General features: G+C 30.8%; 1 protein-coding gene across 2 annotated transcripts in view; it reads left to right on the top strand.

Annotated features, from left to right (window-relative positions):
- The window catches only part of LOC111420072 (trace amine-associated receptor 8c), a 62,186-nt gene that overhangs the window by 24,189 nt on the left and 18,342 nt on the right, over positions 1–19,655 (top strand). Inside the window, exon 4 of one of the 2 annotated variants that reach the window (XM_023052976.2) lies at positions 14,178–14,480. In XM_023052976.2, the coding sequence (XP_022908744.2) occupies positions 14,178–14,480 (303 nt within the window). Of the gene's footprint in view, positions 1–14,165; positions 14,481–19,655 lie in introns of both variants that reach the window. The other variant, XM_023052975.2, reaches the window with a different exon arrangement.

Raw genomic sequence — 19,655 nt, 5'->3', positions numbered from 1 at the left:
GCGATCATATATATATTTTTTTAAAGTCCCTAGATTTACAAAGTACCGCGGTTCATGACGCCTGTTTTCGATCCAAAATGGCGGTTTGACAACTTGTCACTGCTACTCACCACTTATTTACAAAAATATTGCCGTCTTGTTGCCTTTGGTGTTGCAAAATTAGCAGTAAGAGGGGCTTTGGACTCTTAAGAGTATCACGAGAAAAAATAAAGGAGTTTTGGCGTAATGTTATCAATAGAACGACATAGTTTTAAATTTCCCGCTTGACTTTCGAGCCAAAATGGTGGCAAACCGCGGTACTTATATTTTTTTAATTCAAATAAACATAGCAACATTTGTTTGTATTCAAAAACTTAAATTATGAAAAGTTTAACATGTTAGAATGTTACATATTAGAAAATAAAGTAAATTTTATATAAATTTTTAGTAGAATAATTTTTAGTTATAGTACTGTAATTTACAGGAAACTGTAAATTTAATTTCTTTGACGACACTAAAAAAAAAGCTTATTTATAGCTTTATTCTAAAACAATAAGAAATAGACTTATCTAATCCCATATTTTTGTAATCAGAAAAAAATAACGAATTTAATAAGCGAATAATCAGTGGTTGTTTCAATTAAAAGAAACGAAATTTGTCATAATATCTTAAAATCTAAAACCGAAAACATTTTTTTGACTACGTCATCAGATTCTCTGTAAAAAGTGTCCATATAATGTCTTAGTTATAATACTCCACCTATAATAATAACCAAGATAATTGCACTTGCTGGTTTTACGATATTTTCAATTTTGGCCTCTAGGGGAAAAACAAAAGACGACAGCGCTTTCAGGTTTTTGGCATTAGCAGTTTCTGGAAAAACGAGATCATGACATGTGGCTATGTTTCCGAGACAGCCTATTCGGATATCGAATTTAAACCACCCTGTACAGGCATTGGGTAATATTGCAAAGGAAAAGTTTTGCTTGGAAAAGGTGAAGATACACTACACAGTTTTTTCCAAATCTACCATTTTCTCTGAAACGCTTTAATTTTGTCCTTTTAAATGAGATTATCTTCTTTCTCTTGCACAAAACAATAAGTTGTAGAAACATACTGGCTAAATACTATAACTTGGCAGTAAACTTATCTAAATAATAATAAGTCATTTCTTAATGTCAGAACTACCCTTAAAACGAAATACGTTTCCATGGTTACCAATAGGTTGTATTGGGTACGTAAAAGAATTGATAATTATAATGCTAGAATACTTACTTAATTGTTATAGAGCAAAAATAAACACAATGCTGTTATTTTTGAAAATAACATTTTAACTTTTTACCCAGATTTTGATTCAAAATGAAATAATATCGTGTTAAATAATAATTAACTTAAAGATAGGTATTCCATTTACCACAAAGACATAAAATACCAATAAAATAATATTAAATTAATACTTATATTTAACCAATGCGTATATTTAACCTTTCAACTACTTCAATAAAAATATACAACAATCTAGTGAATAACAATTAAAACTAAAACTAACACTAGACCTAGAACTAGAAAGTTTCGGGTTTAGCCTTGCGTCTGAAACCCAAATGATTCTAGTTCTAGGTCTAATTTTAGTTCTAGTAACAGTGCAAGTGTAAAACTAGAACTAACACTATACCTAGAACTAGAATCATTCGGGTTTAGCCGCACATCTCTAAAGACGGCAAATTATTCTAGTTCTAGGTATAGTGTTAGTTCTACATAGTAACAGTGATAGTGTAAAACTACAAGTGACACTAGACTTAGACTAGAAAGTTTCTGGTTTAGCCGTGAGTCTTCAGACGCACGGCTAAACCCGAATGTTTCTAGTTCTAGGTCTAGTGATAGTTCTAGCTTTAATTGTTATGCAGAACTAGACCAAAAACTAGAATCATTCCGGTTTAGCCGTCTTTAGAGACGTGCGGCTAAATCCGAATGTTTCTAGTTTGCGGTCTAGTGTTAACTCTAGTTTTACACTAGCACTATCACTAGAACTAACATAAGACCTAGAACAAGAATCATTCGGGTTTAGCCATCTTGAGAGACCTGCGGCTAAATCCGAATGTTTCTATTTCGCGGTCTAGTGTTAGTTCTAGTTTTACACTAGCACTATCACTAGAACTAACACAAGACCTAGAACTAGAATCATTCGGGTTTAGCCATCTTTATAATACTTTATAATGTTAGTTCTAGTGACAGCCAAACTGTAAAACTAGAACTAACACTATACCTAGAACTAGAATCATTCGGGTTTAGCCGTGCATCTCTTAAGATGGAAAATAAGAGTAATTTTGACCAAGAATATTATCATAACAGGCGATTTTAACGTGCATTTCTACATTCATGGCACGTCTATAAAGACGGCTAAACTCGAATGATTTTAGTTCTAGGTATAGTGTTAGTTCTACAAAGTAACAGTGCTAGTGTAAAACTAGAACTAACACTAGACCTAGAACTAGAAACATTCGGGTTTAGCCGCACGTCTATAAAGACGGCTAAACCCGAATGATTCTAGTTCTACGTATAGTGTTAGTTCTAGTATTACACTTTTACTGTCACTAGAACTAACAAAAAGGGAAGAAAAGTGTAAGAAATGCACAGAGTAACAAAGCAGAAAAGTTTTTTTCTATAATACCTGTCAAATTGTTGTAAAGTTGGCAAAATTAACAGGGAGTTTTGTTTTATCATGTTTTGAAATAGATATGTCACACTGACGTTTGAGCTTTCGTTATTCATAAAAAATGCTTTTACAATAAATATGTACTTCGTTAAAATCGTATTTATCTAAAAATTTATTAGTATTTTAACCTCAACTATTTAGTTATTGAAAATGTTACTAAAAATCAGGAAAACAACATAAATTTTATAAGGGTCCTAGATGATCCCAACAGAAACCCTAAAAAATTTACATTGACAAGTATTATAGAAAAAAAAACGAACTATAGGAAAGAAAGTTGTCAGAATTGAATTTATGATTTGTTTTCCACTGTCACTGTCATTGTTATAATCATCTTTGCTTTTTTTTTTTTTTGTTACACTACCGCCGCTAATAGCTGTGTTTGGTACACTTGCTATAAATACTCCTAGTGTAGCAAGTGTAGTGCAGTTGACAACTCTCAGTTTTCAACACATTTTCAAAGTGCATAAGTGTAACAATTTTAGGTGTTTGGTAAAACGGATTATTATGACAGTTATAGGTTATGTAATCTTTATATTTCTGTAGGAAGTTGAATAATTTATTATTGATCAAAGAATCAAGATGAATAAATCAAAAAAGGAAATGTTGCCTGTAGTGACCCTATTAGAGTCTGACACCGAAAGTGAAGACAATGATATGATTTTTGAAGAACAGGACAGCGATGATGAAGAAAATGTATTTTTACTTTTAAGTAAAAAAGATAAAAGAACTTGCATCGATAAATACTTTGAGGATGTAGTTCCCAAATATTCTGATGTACAGTTTAAAAAGCATTTTAGAATATCTAGGGAGTTGTTTGAAAGTTTATCCAGTCGTTTTGAAGTAACAGAATTCCGGAAAGTAAATGATACTTACAACAGAAACAGTTCCGCGAAACATTTAGCAGTGTTTCGTGTTTTGTGTAATTGTATAAAAAAATCTTACTTACTCTCTATGTTTTGTGCCAATACTTGGCTACCGTCATCACTTTTTACATATTTTCCCCCTTCATCATAAATTATTTTTACATTTAACTGTCTTTCAATTTTAGTCATTATATTTAACCGGAGAACTTCCTATTGGGTTTTTAATTTTAATTGAATAGAACGTATTCTACAAATCACACTGTTATTTATTGTTTTTACTAGCTTACAATATTTTATTTTTGTTTAAATAAATCTAACTTTGACACTTTCAAAAAACTAAATACGTCTTAAAGGTTATGTCGACTTACACTACACTTCCTACACTTGCCGGCGAGTCGGTGTGAAAAGTGTCTGCACTTTTAAAACTCAATCGCTTACCAAACGCGGCGGCACTATCTACACTTGTTTGCATCAGTCTACCAAACACTATTTTTAAGAAAAAGTGTGCACTGGTGTACGTTAGTGCAAGATACCAAACAAAGCTAAATAGGATAATTATAATAATGTACAATTTTCCTTTGTTCTTTTATAGCAATAAAGTTTTGTTTGTTTTACATTTTCACATAAAAAAAAAAAAACTAACATTAGAGCTAGAACTAGAAATATTTGAGTTTAGCCGTACGTCTTTTAAGATAGCTAAACCCGAATGATTCTAGTTCTTGATCTAGCAGACAAAGTACTTTTTGTAATTCGCTACGGTAATGGAAGCTATAACAGTACTCAAACGGGTGCTGTAATGAGACTCCTTACAACATCCGATGCTGTAATGAGATTTTAGTAACATTTTATGGAACCAGTTCAAGTTGGTGACATTGGGTCATTAATTTTTCTAGTTGTCAATGTGACAATTTTTGTCTATGGATGTTTAAACACGTTCTTAGCATCGAATACAAAGTCTACAATGATGAGGACATTGACTTTCAGCAATTTCTCTTATTTTGGCAGGTGTACATCAAACATTTTTTTCAGGTGTATATATTTTGTGTTTTGACAGTTCCTATTTTCAAGTGTTCCGGTGTTACCAACTGCTACATACCTATTTCCCTACATTGCCAAAATTTACTTTATTTTTGTTAAAAAAAAGTATAAAAACGCGAATTACAAAAAATAGCATAAAAAACACGTTTCATAAGACTTAAAGCAGTCATTCATTAAAAAACTCGTGGCTTCGCCACTCGTTTTTCCACTTGAATTCGTGCATTTCAAGCGTGTCTTACAAAACTTGTTTTTTAATATACTATTACCTGCTGCATATGCGGCAGACAAAATACTTTACCTGCCGCTAATTGCTGTCAATTTGAAAAAAATGCCGTTGAACCCCGTACCTTCTGTATGAAAGCGCACTTCCTTCTCCACTATACCACCGACCTTTGATACATAGTGTAACTTTACCGAGGTATATTAACAAAACAAATCGTTTGACACGTGTCATAATATTGGTAGGTTAGAATATCTTCATATCGTTAAATTTTGCGGTTGGCGATAAAATGTTGTATGCAACACGTCAGCAAAGTGTCTTTATCGAACTCGCCTGTTACTCGCCTCGCTCGACTCGCAAACTCATACTCGTTCGATAAAGCATCACTTTGCCGACTAGGTACATAAATAACTATTACGTCCAGGACGCAAAAGACTTTTACGTCCAGCTACGACAATCAAAAAATTTGATACTATTAATTGTTAATTTATTGTTATGAACAAATTATAAACACAAAATAATCAACATTTAATTGTTTTATCATTTCATTTCATGTTTAAATGCAAATTTATAATATAATAGTACATTTGTTCAATATGTGAGGTTAAATCGATGTGACGTTAAGTTTTTGACATAACATTAAATGAATTCTAAATGTCATTATCCTGAATTTGGTCTTTTTATTAATTTATAACTTTAAAATACGCAGTTTTCGAAAAAATGTTGTTTAATACGCGAAATTCTTTTGCATTCTCGAACGATTCTTTTTGCTCGCTAAAGCTCGCAAAAAAAACTTTCGTTTCTTTTAAAAGTGTCATTTCGCTATCTTGTATCAAAAATAACTATTTGTATATTGCATCTTAAGTGAAATTCACTGTATATAAGGTAAGAAACGATTCTTATATCAAATTAAAAAGGATAATTTAAAGTTTAATTTGGCTCATAAATCATTTTTTAATTCCCATAAATATTATCTACACGATTTATAACGTATTTGAAATTAATATTTTCCCATTATAACATAACCTTTAAATAAATGTATCTACTTAGGTTAATTAGTATGTATTAATATCTTGATTATTAACAGCACTAATTTCGCATCAGATTCTCTCGTTTTATCTACAAACAACTTTTGCTAAGAAGCGCGAATTTCACCAGGTGGAGTTGAATTCATATTTAAATGAATAGAGTTTAAGGAAATGGAATGGTTTTCGACGAATACACCCATTAACTTGTTACTTGAACGGTCCAAGTTTAGAATAGAGTTGAATTTGCACTTTTATTTAATTATAAACTTGATACACTTGGGACGAGATGAATACATTATAGTAGTAATCGGATATCAGACGAGTTAAGGGATATTTGAGGTCTTCTTATCAACTTGCTTTAGTTACAAGAGAAGACAGTTAAATTCAAACAAGTCCAAGAAGATAAAATAAACACGTGAGATAAGACTTTAAAAATAAAAAGGGAAGGTTTAATCTAATTGAAATCGTGCCAAGGAGTTTCCTTAGGTACGACTACGGAGGTTCCAAAAACAAAGGAAAATTTCGAGTATCGGTAGCGCACGATAAGGGGGTTGGAGGGTTGGAAACAAATTCTCCCAGTTTCTAGTTAAGGATAGCATCTGCGTCAGCGACTCGTCGACGATTTAGGGCTACGGTCTTCCTCCGGGGACGATCCCGAAAACCGTTTTACCCGGAATCGACGACGATTCGCTCTCCTTTTCTATTCAGTGCCCCCTTTCCTTCAATATTGAAACTATTTTAAACTAAAAATAAAAAACGTCGCATTAATCTTTGTTTCAATTTTAATATTAAAGGATAATCATTATTAAAAAAAGCTAAAAAAACACTAAAGGGAAATATTAAATTGGGTGGTAATAAACTTGGGTTGGTAATAAACTCAGTGTGGTGGTAAATTTTATGGAATTTTTTTCGAATTCTTTTTTGGCGATCTACTTCTTTTTTGAAATGGTAGTTTTGCCGAGTTTTCTCTCATCCCTTAGTGATACATGAAGACTTTTATAGCGTCGTGCACCGAAAAACCCACGGGGTGGTTACCAACCCCCTTGAATATTCATGACAAGCGCCCCTTTTTTTTCACAGCCACCGGGGTACCACGTTACGCAAAATTAAAAGGGGAAAAAATGTGTTAATCAGTAATTATATTTTAACAAGAGGATGTTCTCATCATATATGAATATGGAAAATTTCTAAAAATAAAATAATATTAAATTAACACTTATAATTAACCTTTCAATTTCTTCAATAAAAATATACAACAATCTAGCGAATAACAATGAAAACTTTCAGAACTAACACTAGACCTAGAACTAGAAAGTTTCGGGTTTAGCCGTGCGTCTTCAGACAGTAAGTAACAAATATTTTTATAAAGTACTTGGAGCAATAAGTAATTTTACTTGAAACTAAAATTTCAAGTACCCAGTACAAAGTAATTACAACCCTTTACAACCCTCTCTTGTACTGAGTAAGCACACGCGGTAGAGCAGTGTTATTGAAATTTATCACTTTCCAGAAATTTCTACACATATTTCGATTTTTATAAGATTTTGCAAAATTTTCCAAATATATCTAGAGATTTTGCAACAATTTCCTAAAATGTTCAAAGACATCCTGTAATTTCTGAGTGAATCGAAAGCTTTTAAAGGATTTTTACAGAAATTGTACAAATTTCCAAGAATATCAAGAAAAAAGGATATCCATTAATAATATCTACGATTTTAACGATTCTCAAAGATTCATATAAGCCTTTTCAAATATTCACATAAAATTTTCCAAGATAGCATCCGAATTTTTCAGGATTTTTGAGGAATCCAACGAGTTTCCAGAGATTTCAATAGATATTCAGGTTTTCTAAAAGGTTTCATGAAAATTTCCAAATACATCCAAGGATTTTGTAGCAATATCCTAAAATTTCAGAGATAACCAAATATTTCTAGAGATTTCAAGGAATATCCACCGATTTTTACGAATTTCTTAGCATTTTTAAATGTATCCAAGGTTTTTGAATGATTTTTAGAAAAATTGGAAGGATTTCTAAGGATCTCCAGGAATTATTACGATTGCTGAGGATTTTTAATTCTTCCCAGACACTTATGTATGCATTTCTTACTATTACCAGGAGATTTTCAAACAATTTCAACGAACTTTCAAGTATACCATAAAAATTTCTCAAAATACCTAAGGTTATCTAGGACTTTACTGAGACTTCTACAGAATTTCAAATTTTTAGAAGATTTTATAGGAATTTCCAAACATATCTAGGGATTTTGAAACGATTTCCAAAAATTTTTATATACAACTAGATATTTCTAAAAATTATAAGGAATTTAGACACATTTTCAAAGATATCCTTCGATTTTTACGGATATCTACAGATTTTTGAGTATATCCAAATTATTTTGAATGATTTTTTAGAAAAATTAGAAATATTTCCAAGGATATCCGATGATTATTACGAATATCCAGGACTTTTAATTCTTCCCAGACACTTATGTATGCATTTCTTAGTATTTCCAAGAGATTTTCAAACGATTTCAATTGATTTTGAAGTATGCCATAAATATATCTCAGAATACCTAAGGTTATCTAGGATTTTGCAGGGATTTCTACAAAATTTCAAGTTTTTAGAAGATTTTATAGGAATTTCCAAACATATCTAGGGATTTTGAAACGATTTCCAAACATTTTTATATACAACTAGGTATTTCTAAAAATTATAAGGAATTTAGACACATTTTCAAAGATATCCTTCGATTTTTACGGATATCTACAGATTTTTGAGTATATCCAAATTATTTTGAATGATTTTTTAGAAAAATTAGAAATATTTCCAAGGATATTCAATGATTATTACGAATATCCAGGACTTTTAATTCTTCCCAGACACTTATGTATGCATTTCTTAGTATTTCCAGAAGATTTTCAAACGTTTTCAATTGATTTTGAAGTATGCCATAAATATATCTCAGAATACCTAAGGTTATTTAGGATTTTGCAGATATTTCTACAAAATTTCAAGTTTTTAGAAGATTTTATAGGAATTTCCAATCATATCTAGGAATTTTGAAACGATTCCCAAGAATTTTTATATACAACTAGGTATTTCTAAAAATTTTAAAGAATTTAGACATATTTTCAAAGATATCCATCGACTTTTACGCATATGTACAGATTTTTGAGTGTATCCAAGGTTTTTGAATGATTTTTTAGAAAAATTTCCAAGGATATCTAATGATTATTACGAATATCCAGGATTTTTAATTCTTCCCAGACACTTATGTATGCATTTCTTAGTATTTCTAGGAGATTTTCAAAAGATTTCAATGGATTTTGAAGTATACCATAAATATATCTCAAAATACTTAAGGTTATCTAGGATTTTGCAGATATTTCTACAAAATTTCAAGTTTTTAGAAGATTTTATAGGAATTTCCAAACATATCTAGAGATTTTGAAACAAATTTCCAAAAATTTTTATATACAACTAGGTATTTCTAAAAATTTTAAAGAATTTAGACACATTTTCAAAGATATCCATCGACTTTTACGCATATGTACAGATTTTTGAGTGTATCCAAGGTTTTTGAATGATTTTTTAGAAAAATTAGAAGGATTTCCAAGGATATCCAATGATTATTACGAATATCTAGGACTTTTAATTCTTCCCAGACACTTATGTATGCATTTCTTAGTAATTCTAGGCGATTTTCAAAAGATTTCAATGGATTTTGAAGTATACCATAAATATATCTCAAAATACCTAAGGTTATCTAGCATTTTGCAGATATTTCTACAAAATTTCAAGTTTTTAGAAGATTTTATAGGAATTTCCAATCATATCTAGAAATTTTGAAACGATTTCCAAGAATTTTTATACACAACTAGGTATTTCTAAAAATTTTAAAGAATTTAGACACATTTTCAAAGATATCCATCGACTTTTACGCATATGTACAGATTTTTGAGTGTATCCAAGGTTTTTGAATGATTTTTTAGAAAAATTAGAAGAATTTCCAAGGATATCCAATGATTATTACGAATACCCAGGACTTTTAATTCTTCCCAGACACTTATGTATGCATTTCTTAGTATTTCTAGGAGATTTTCAAAAGATTTCAACGAACTTTCAAGTATACCATAAAATTTTCTCAGAATAGCTAAGGTTATCTAGGATTTTGCGGCGATTTCTACAGAATTTCAAGTTTTTAGAAGATTTTATAGGAATTTCCAAACATATCTAGGAATTTTGAAACGATTTCCAAGAATTTTTATATACAACTAGGTATTTCTAAAAATTTTAAAGAATTTAGACACATTTTCAAAGATATCCATCGACTTTTACGCATATGTACAGATTTTTGAGTGTATCCAAGGTTTTTGAATGATTTTTTAGAAAAATTAGAAGGATTTCCAAGGATATTCAATGATTATTACGAATATATAGGACTTTTAATTCTTCCCAGACACTTATGTATGCATTTCTTAGCATTTCTAGGCGATTTTCAAAAGATTTCAATGGATTTTGAAGTATACCATAAATATATCTCAAAATACCCAAGGTTATCTAGGATTTTGCAGATATTTCTACAAAATTTCAAGTTTTTAGAAGATTTTATAGGAATTTCCAATCATATCTAGGAATTTTGAAACGATTTCCAAGAATTTTTATATACAACTAGGTATTTCTAAAAATTATAAGGAATTTAGACACATTTTCAAAGATATCCTTCGATTTTTACGGATATCTACAAATTTTTGAGTATATCCAAGGATTTTATATGATTTTTTAGAAAAATTAGAAATATTTCCAAGGATATCCAATGATTATTACGAATATACAGGACTTTTAATTCTTCCCAGACACTTATATATGCATTTCTTAGTATTTCTAGGAAATTTCGAAAAGATTTCAACGAACTTTCAAGTATACTATACAAATTTCTCAGAATACCTAAGGTTATCTAGGATTTTGCAGAGATTTCTACAGAATTTCAAGTTTTTAGAAGATTTTATAGGAATTTCCAAACATATCTAGGGATTTTGAAACCATTTCCAAAAATTTTTATATACAACTAGGTATTTCAAAAAATTTTAAAGAATTTAAACACATTTTCAAAGATATCCATCGATTTTTACGCATATCTACAGATTATGGAGTGTATCCAAGGTTTTTGATTGATTTTCAGAAAAATTGGAAGGGTTTCCAAGGATATCCAGGGATTATTACGAATGCCGAGGAAATTTAATTCTTCCCAGACACTTATGTAGGCATTTCTTTATATTTCTAAGAAATTTCCAAAAGATTTCAACGAACTTTAAAGTATACCATAAAAATTTCTCAGAATATCTAAGGTTATCTAGGATTTTGGAGAGATTTCTACAGAATTTCAAGTTTTAAGAAGATTTTATAGGAATTTCTAAACATATCTAGGGATTTTGAAACGATTTCCAAAAATTTTTATATACAACTAGGTATTTCCAAACTTTCGAGTATACCATAAAAATTTCTCAGAATACCTAAGGTTATCTAGGATTTTGCAGAGATTTCTACAGAATTTCAAGTTTTTACAAGATTTTATACGAATTTCCAAACATATCTAGGGATTTTGAAACGATTTCCAACAATTGTCATAGTCAACTGGACATTTCTAAAAATTATAAGGAATTTAGACACATTTTCAAAGATATCCATCGATTTTTACGCATATCTACAGCTTTTTGAATGTATCCAAAGTTTTTGAATGATTTTTTAGAAAAATTAGAAATATTTCCAAGGATATCCAATGATTATTACGAATATCCTGGACTTTTAATTCTTCCCAGACACTTATGTATGCATTTCTTAGTATTTCTAGGAAATTTCAAAAAGATTTCAATGAACTTTCAAGTATACCATAAAAATTTCTCAGAATACCTAAGGTTATCTAGGACTTTGCAGAGATTTCTACAGAATTTCAAGTTTTTACAAGATTTTATACGAATTTCCAAACATATCTAGGGATTTTGAAACGATTTCCAAAAATTTGTATAAACAACTAGGTATTTATAAAATTTTTAAAGAATTTAGACACATTTTCAAAGATATCCATCGATTTTTACGCATATCTACAGATTTTCGAGTGTATCCAAGGTTTTTGAATGATTTTTTAGAAAAATTAGAAAGATTTCCAAGGATATCCAATGATTATTACGAATATCCAGGACTTTTAATTCTTCCCAGACATTTATGTATGCATTTCTTAGTATTTCTAGGAAATTTCCAAAAGATTTCAACGAACTATCAAGTATACCATAAACATTTCTCAGAATACCTAAGGTTGTCTAGGATTTTGCAAAGATTTCTACAGAATTTCAAGTGTTTAGAAGATTTTATTTTATTTTATAGGAATTTCCAAACATATCTACAAATTTTGAAACGATTTCCTAAAATTTTTATATACAACTAGGTATTTCTAAAAATTTTAAAGAATTTAGGCATATTTTCAAAGATATCCATCGATTTTTACGCATATCTATAGATTTTTGAGTGTATCCAAGGTTTTTGAATGATTTTTTAGAAAAATTAGAAGGATTACCAAGGATATCCAATGATTATTACCAAGACTTTTAATTCTTCCCAGACACTTATGTATGCATTTCTTAGTATTTCCAGGAGATTTCCAAAAGACTTCAATGGATTTTGAAGTATACCATAAATATTTCTTAGTATACCTAATGTTATCTAGGATTCTGCAGAGATTTCAAGTTTTTACAAGAATTTATAGGAATTTCTAAACATACCTAGGGATTTTGAAACGATTTCCAATAATTTTTATAGTCAACTGGGCATTTCTCGATCTTTACGGATATCTTAGGATTTTTTAGTGTATCAACGGTTTTAGAATGATTTTTGAGAAAAATTGGAAGGATATCTAGGGGTTATTACGAATATCCACGATTTTTAGTTATTCCCCAAGATTTATGTAGGCATTTTTTAGTATTTCCAGAAGATATCAGCTAACTTTTCAAGCATATCATAAAGATTTCATAGAATTCCTAAGATTATCTAGGATTTTGAAGAAAACTTTAAAAAATTACTATTGAAAGTACTGGAAGTAGATAAACTACTTGGAGTTTAATGAACAAATAGATCTTTAAGTACTTCTTATGTCAAACAAGTAACAAGTATCCAGTACATTTTAAGCTAAATACTGAAAGTACAAGTATTAAGTACCTACAATTTGAAAGTACTGGCAGTAAACTACTTAAAGTAAAAAAGTACTGAATACTTTACTTGCAGTACATTTTTACTGCAAGTAGCTCAACTCTGGTTCTAGTTTTACACTTGCACTGTCACTAGAACTAACGTTACACCTAGAACTAGAAACACTTTGATTAGCCGTACGTCTTTTAAGACTGCTAAACTCGAATGATTCTAGTTCTTTGTCTAGCTCTGCATAATAATTAAAACTAGAACGATACGCAAAATTAAAAGGGGAAAAATGTGTTAATTAGTTTTTTAATAAAAAATGTGTTATTTAAACAAGAGGATGTTCTCATCATGTATGAATATGGAAAATTTCTAAAAATAAATTTAAAACATCTATTGAACTTATTTGAACAAATTTATTTGATATTCTTTTTTCTTTGATGAGTTTCAAGGGTGTGATTAAATCGATGAAGTTTTCGAGGTTAGGTCGTTTCGAAACGACGCACGCGGCGCCACAATCGGTCTAATTGCTCGGAATTTTCGTCGTCGGGGGATCCCTCAAAGGGGCGACGTCCCCACAATGCGCCGAACGATCGTGGTTCCGACGAATAACGACCACCATCACCCGTCTAACCCCTTTTCAATGAATAAGCCGAGACAATACCAAAAGCACCGCCAAGCATCAAAGCGAGGAAGAACCAAAACCATCCACTATCTCTAACTTTATAAAGGAACTCATTTTTTTTCTTTTTTTTTTTAATATTCTGGTTCGAATGAGAACATGGCGTTGATTTCGATTGATCATGGGCAGAGCTCTTCGCCCGCGTTAATTAAGTCAAAAAGAAAAAAATCTTTTTCAATTCTCAATGGGATCGTCTCTTCGCTTTTGAATTGGAGCGGCGAGGTTTCGGGGTTAGTATTCGATAGAGATGGGGGATTGAAATTGGGCTGCGGTGTCGGGTCTAATTACAACGTTAATATACCCCCATATTTCCACCATATACGAGAATACCCTTGAAATTTAATTACCGATTTTAAGCGTAAACCTTAATTTTATTGTCATCATTAAAATACCGATAGTTTATGACTTTTTCAAATTAATATTAATGCTTTTCAGCACCCTAATTTCACTTTGCAGTTTCATTTTCAGGGTTGCGTCGCGATAATAAGTCTCACCTGGATTCTTTCCGTGACGTTATTCGCCGCACTTGCCCTACCGAAGGGTGGCTACTATTTCAATCCAACCGGCATGATGGCTTGCGAACCCTTCTATTCGCACGCTTCCGTCCGGATTCTAGCCGCTTGTGGCTTCTATTTTCCAACGACGATGATCCTGATGTACTGCTACGGCTCGGCATTTCACGTCAACAAATTACGTCTTCGCAAAGCCGGATGTAACGTTATCGCAGACCCGGAAAGAATCACGGTAACCGAAGACATCGCTGAAAGTAAAGTAAGTGACATTTCTAAAAATATTTTTTTGTAATTCGCGACGGTAATGAAAGCTATTACAGTACTCAAACGGGTGCTGTAATGAGACTCCTTACAGCATCCGATGATGTAATGAGATTTTAGTAACATTTTATGGAACCAGTTCAAGTTGGTGACAATGGGTCATTAATTTTTGTAGTTGTCAATGTGACAATTTTGTCTATGGATGTTTAAACGTGTTCTTAGCATCGAATACAAGGTCCACAATGATGAGGACATTGAACTCTGAGCAATTTCTCTTATTTTGGGAGGTGTACATGAAACATTTTTGTAAGGTGAATACATTTTGTGTTTTGACAGTTTCTAATTGTCAATTCAAATTTCTATTTTCAAGTGTTACGGTGTTACCAACTGCTACATACCTATTTCCCTACATTGTCAAAATTTATTTTATTTTTGAGAAAAAAAAAGGATAAAAACGCGAATTACAAAAAATAGCATAAAAAACACGTTTCATAAGACTTAAAGCACATAGTGATATAAAAAAGTTGTTGTTGTTGTTTACGATTTTGTCATATACAAGATGTACAAGATTCTGCTTTAAAATTGGCAAAAATAAAATTCCCGCAAAAGCCATAAAGTTCGTTTAATTATTCAAGAAAGTCCATCAGGTTATGGGCCCAGATCGCGGGTTATAAAGATTGAAATACTTATATAATATAATATATAATAAGGAGATATAACAGAAAGATATCAAGATAGAAAGTGGAAAGCATATGGGTCAAATAAAGCTATTATCTAACAACAATTATCAGACATGGAAATTTCGAGTTGAGATGTTGTTAATTCGAGAAAATCTTTGGGAAGTTGTGACAAATGAACCACCAACTCCAAAAGAAGATATGTGGGACCTTACAGATAAAAAGGCTCGAGTAACAATTGGATTATTAGTGGATGATACCCAACTGAAGCTTATAAAAGGGAAAACAACGGCGAAAGAAATGTGGTTGTTATTAAAAAACTTCCATGAAAAGTCTACATTAGGAGTGACAACCAGACTACTCAAAAAGTTATGTAAAAGGGAACTCTCAGAAGGTGGTGACATGGAGATTCACATAAGGGAAATGGAGGAACTATTGGAGCAATTAACAACTGCTGGACATATTTTTCCTAAAGAAATGATTGTTATATTTTATTTACAAAGTTTGCCAGCTAGTTATGATCATCTTATAATTGCATTAGAAAACAGAACGGACACGTTGACAGCGGAATTTGTGAAACAAAGACTTCTGGAGGAGTATGAAAAACGAAAAAATCGAGACGTCGACGAAACTTCAAAGGCCATGAAGACACTGCAGTATTCTAGAGGTATAGAGAAGAAAAATATTGAATGTTTCTTTTGCAAGAAAAAAGGACTGAAGAAAGATTGTCGAAAGTATATAACTTGGTTGAAAAAACACAAAGCCAAGATAGCAGAAGACAAGAAAGAAAATTCAGACAATGAAAAGGAAGAGTATTTGAGTTATATAGCGAAGGAAAATACCATAATTCATCATTGCAATAAATCCAACACTATAACAGGACAGCGAGACGACCAAATGTGGTACATAGATTCTGGAGCAACGGCCCACATGTGTAACAATCCAAAGTTATTAGAACATATTAATAAAAACGGTGCCACAGTAGTTAGTGTAACAGACGGTCGTAACTTAAATGTCAGGGGTACAGGTACGTGCGTTATTAGAAGCATTGCTAATGATAGTAGTAATATGGTTATAAAGTTAAACAATGTTTTATATGTACCGAATTTAGATAGCAATTTAATTTCAGTTAGTAGATAATATAATAATGAAATTTAATAAGTTAGGTAAACTATTTGTGTTAGATTTTGGTGAAAAAACATATAAAATGTCATTGCCAATAATTAAAAGATGCGTACATGAATGGCATAAGGTTTTAGCCCACCGAAATTTAACTGATATAAAGAAATTACAGTTATTATATCCTGAAAAGATTAATATTACAAATTGTAACTGTTCAGATTTATGTGAAGAATGTTTAAGAGCAAAGATGACGCGACAGTTATTTATTAAAAGTAATAAAACCGAAAAAACAAATCCGATAGATTTACTTCATTCAGACGTTTGTGGTCCAATAGAAGTTGTAACGAATCAAGGTTACAAATACATACTCAGTTTAATTGATGATTGTACAGACTATACAACTTAATAAAGGAAAAGAGTGATGTAGCAAACATAATTAAAGAACATATTAGTATGTTGGAAAATATATTTAACAGAAAACCAAAAATAATACGAAGTGATAGAGGCGGAGAATATATGTCTAAAGATCTGAAACATTATTTTAGACAAAAAGGAATTTTACATCAGACATCTTGTCCTCGAACACCTCAACAGAACGGCAAAGCAGAAAGAAAGAATAGAACCTTAATGGAAACTGTTAGATGCTTACTTATTCAATCAAAGTTAGATAAGTGTATTATGATAAATCTGGAAAATAATAAAGATCTACAAGAACCATTTCGAATTCAAAAAAATTTGAATGAAGGGGTACAAGAAGAAAAACAACAAACCGAAGAGGAACATAGATACCCAACAAGGAAAAATAGAGGTATTCCACCTAAGAGATTTATTGAAAGTGTAAATTATGCAGAAAATATATTCGAAGATGATCGAAAAACACATGGATTTTAATGGAATTGCCAAAAGGAAAAACAGCTTGAATGGTACACGAGATTATTATCAGAAATAGGCGTTAATGTAACACCGATAATCTTCGAGGATAATCAAAGTTGCATAAAACTTACCAAAAATGACCAGTTAAAGAAAAGAACTAAACACATAGATACGAAATACCATTATATAAGGGATTTAGTAAATAAAAATAAAATAAATATAAAATATTCACCTACTGAAGCTATGATAGCTGATATACTGACTAAACCGTTAGATAAAATAAAACTTAGGAAGTTTAGGAAAGGTTTAGGATTAATTTAATTAGAATATTCATTATAAACGTTGAGGGAGGGTGTTAGAATAATTTAGTTGATAATTATTTTGATCAACGTTTATTTTATAATAAATATTTAGATCACTTTACCTGTTGACAATTGTACAAGATTCTGCTTTAAAATTGGCAAAAATAAAATTCCCGCAAAAGTAATAAAGTTCGTTTAATTATTCAGGAAAGTCCATCAGTAATGAGATTTTAGTAACATTTTATGGAACCAGTTCAAGTTGGTGAAATTGGGTCATTAATTTTTCTAGTTGTCAATGTGACAGTTTTTATCTGTGAATGTTTAAACACGTTCTTAGCATCAAATACAAGGTCCACAATGATGACGACATTGAACTCTGAGTAATTTCTCTTATTTTGGGAGGTGTACATGAAACATTTTTGTCAGGTGAATACATTTTGTGTTTTGACAGTTTCTAATTGTCAATTCAAATTTCTATATTCAAGTATTACGGTGTTACCAACTGCTTAGATAGCCTACATACCCATTTCCTTACATTGGCATTGTCAAAGTTTATTTTATTTTTGTTAAAAACAAAGGATAAAAACGCGAATTACAAAAAATAGCATAAAAGGTACATTTCATAAAACTTAAAGCACTCATTCATTAAAAAGCTCGTTGGTTACTTTTTCAATTTGAATTCGTGCATTTCAAGCGTATCTTACGAAACTTGTTTTTTAATATACTATTATTTCACGTCTAATTCATGTCTCTGTATGTTTCCAATATTTTCAATGCAGGTGTGGTGAACAATTTCCAGAAACATCGTAATATATAGATTAAAAGCTAGTTAGATATTAGAACCATTGCTTATGATATATTGATAACGAAGTTATTGAGCAACGGAACAACTTTCATGCAATCACACCGAGAAGTTGAATATGGCAATCATTTCCAGAACTTTCTAGTTTTGGCGTTAATATAATATTGTGACGTTAACCTTATCCGTTTCGAGCAAAATAAATAATGGTGAGGTGTCCAATAAGTTATTTAAGATTGCCGTAGAATAATTAGAAACAATATTGTAAGATATCAAGGACAATATTACAAGATATATTTTAAAAAAACATTGATGAGTAATAATAGCGATGTTGAGAGTGATTGGGGATGATAATTATGGTCATTAAGAATAACATAAATAGATGATGAGTCTGCTGAAAGATGTCTAACATATAAGTACGAAGGCTTTCACGGCCGATATTAATTAAACTAAAACTAGAACTAACACTAGCACTATCACAAGAACTAACACTAGACCTAGAACTAAAATCATTCGGGTTAAGCAGTGCGTTTTTTGAAAAAATGTTTGACGTTTTGGATGCCATGTTGCAACCTTCTTCAGAAACAAGTTCGAAGTGTTCAGAAACAAGTTTCTGAAGAAGGTTGCAACATGGCATCCGAAACGTCAAACATTTTTTCAAAAAACGCACGGCTTAACCCGAAAGATTTTAGTTCTAGGTCTAGTGTTAGTTCTTGTGATAGTGCTAGTGTTAGTTCTAGTTTTAGTTTAAGATGTCTAACATATTTTGTGTTCAATCTAACATGTTTTAGTTTATATCTTTATATTTTTGGTTTTTTAACATTTTTGAGCACTCCAATTTTGATTCATTGTCTTCTGGCTTGGTTGCTACGTTAGCAGTTGTATCTAAACTGGAACTCACACTTAGATAAGGTGAGGAAAAAGGCCATCATGGCAAACCAGATCTGCCGCAGGTTCCTAGGAAGGAACTGGGGTCTCAAACCACAAATAGAAAAAATTTATTCGGATTTTCTGTAAGCAGGAATTAAAAGTAAACAACTTTTTAAAATCGCTAATATTTCGATTGTTAAATTACAATCTTCTTCAGAGCATTTTATTGCGAAAAGATTTTACAAAGAAAAAACGTAAGTCAAGCAACCATATTTAAAAGACAAAAAATGTAACTTACTTGTAACTAAATTGAAAAATGAAATATTAAAAACTTATTAATAAAACGTGGAACAAGTAGACGCAGAACGCACGACTGTCAAATGCAAAAAAGGAAAATCAATCAAAAATAAATTTAATTTATAAAGAATCTCTAAATGTTTGTATCATTAATAAATTTAACTCTAATTAATCAATATAAATCTAATTAAAAAAACTAAAAAAACATATCATTGGGGAAAGTTGAGATGTTA

Source organism: Onthophagus taurus, chromosome 3 (assembly GCF_036711975.1).
Source record: "Onthophagus taurus isolate NC chromosome 3, IU_Otau_3.0, whole genome shotgun sequence".
Lineage (NCBI taxonomy): Eukaryota > Metazoa > Arthropoda > Insecta > Coleoptera > Scarabaeidae > Onthophagus > Onthophagus taurus.
This window is presented reverse-complemented; position numbering and strand designations above follow the sequence as displayed.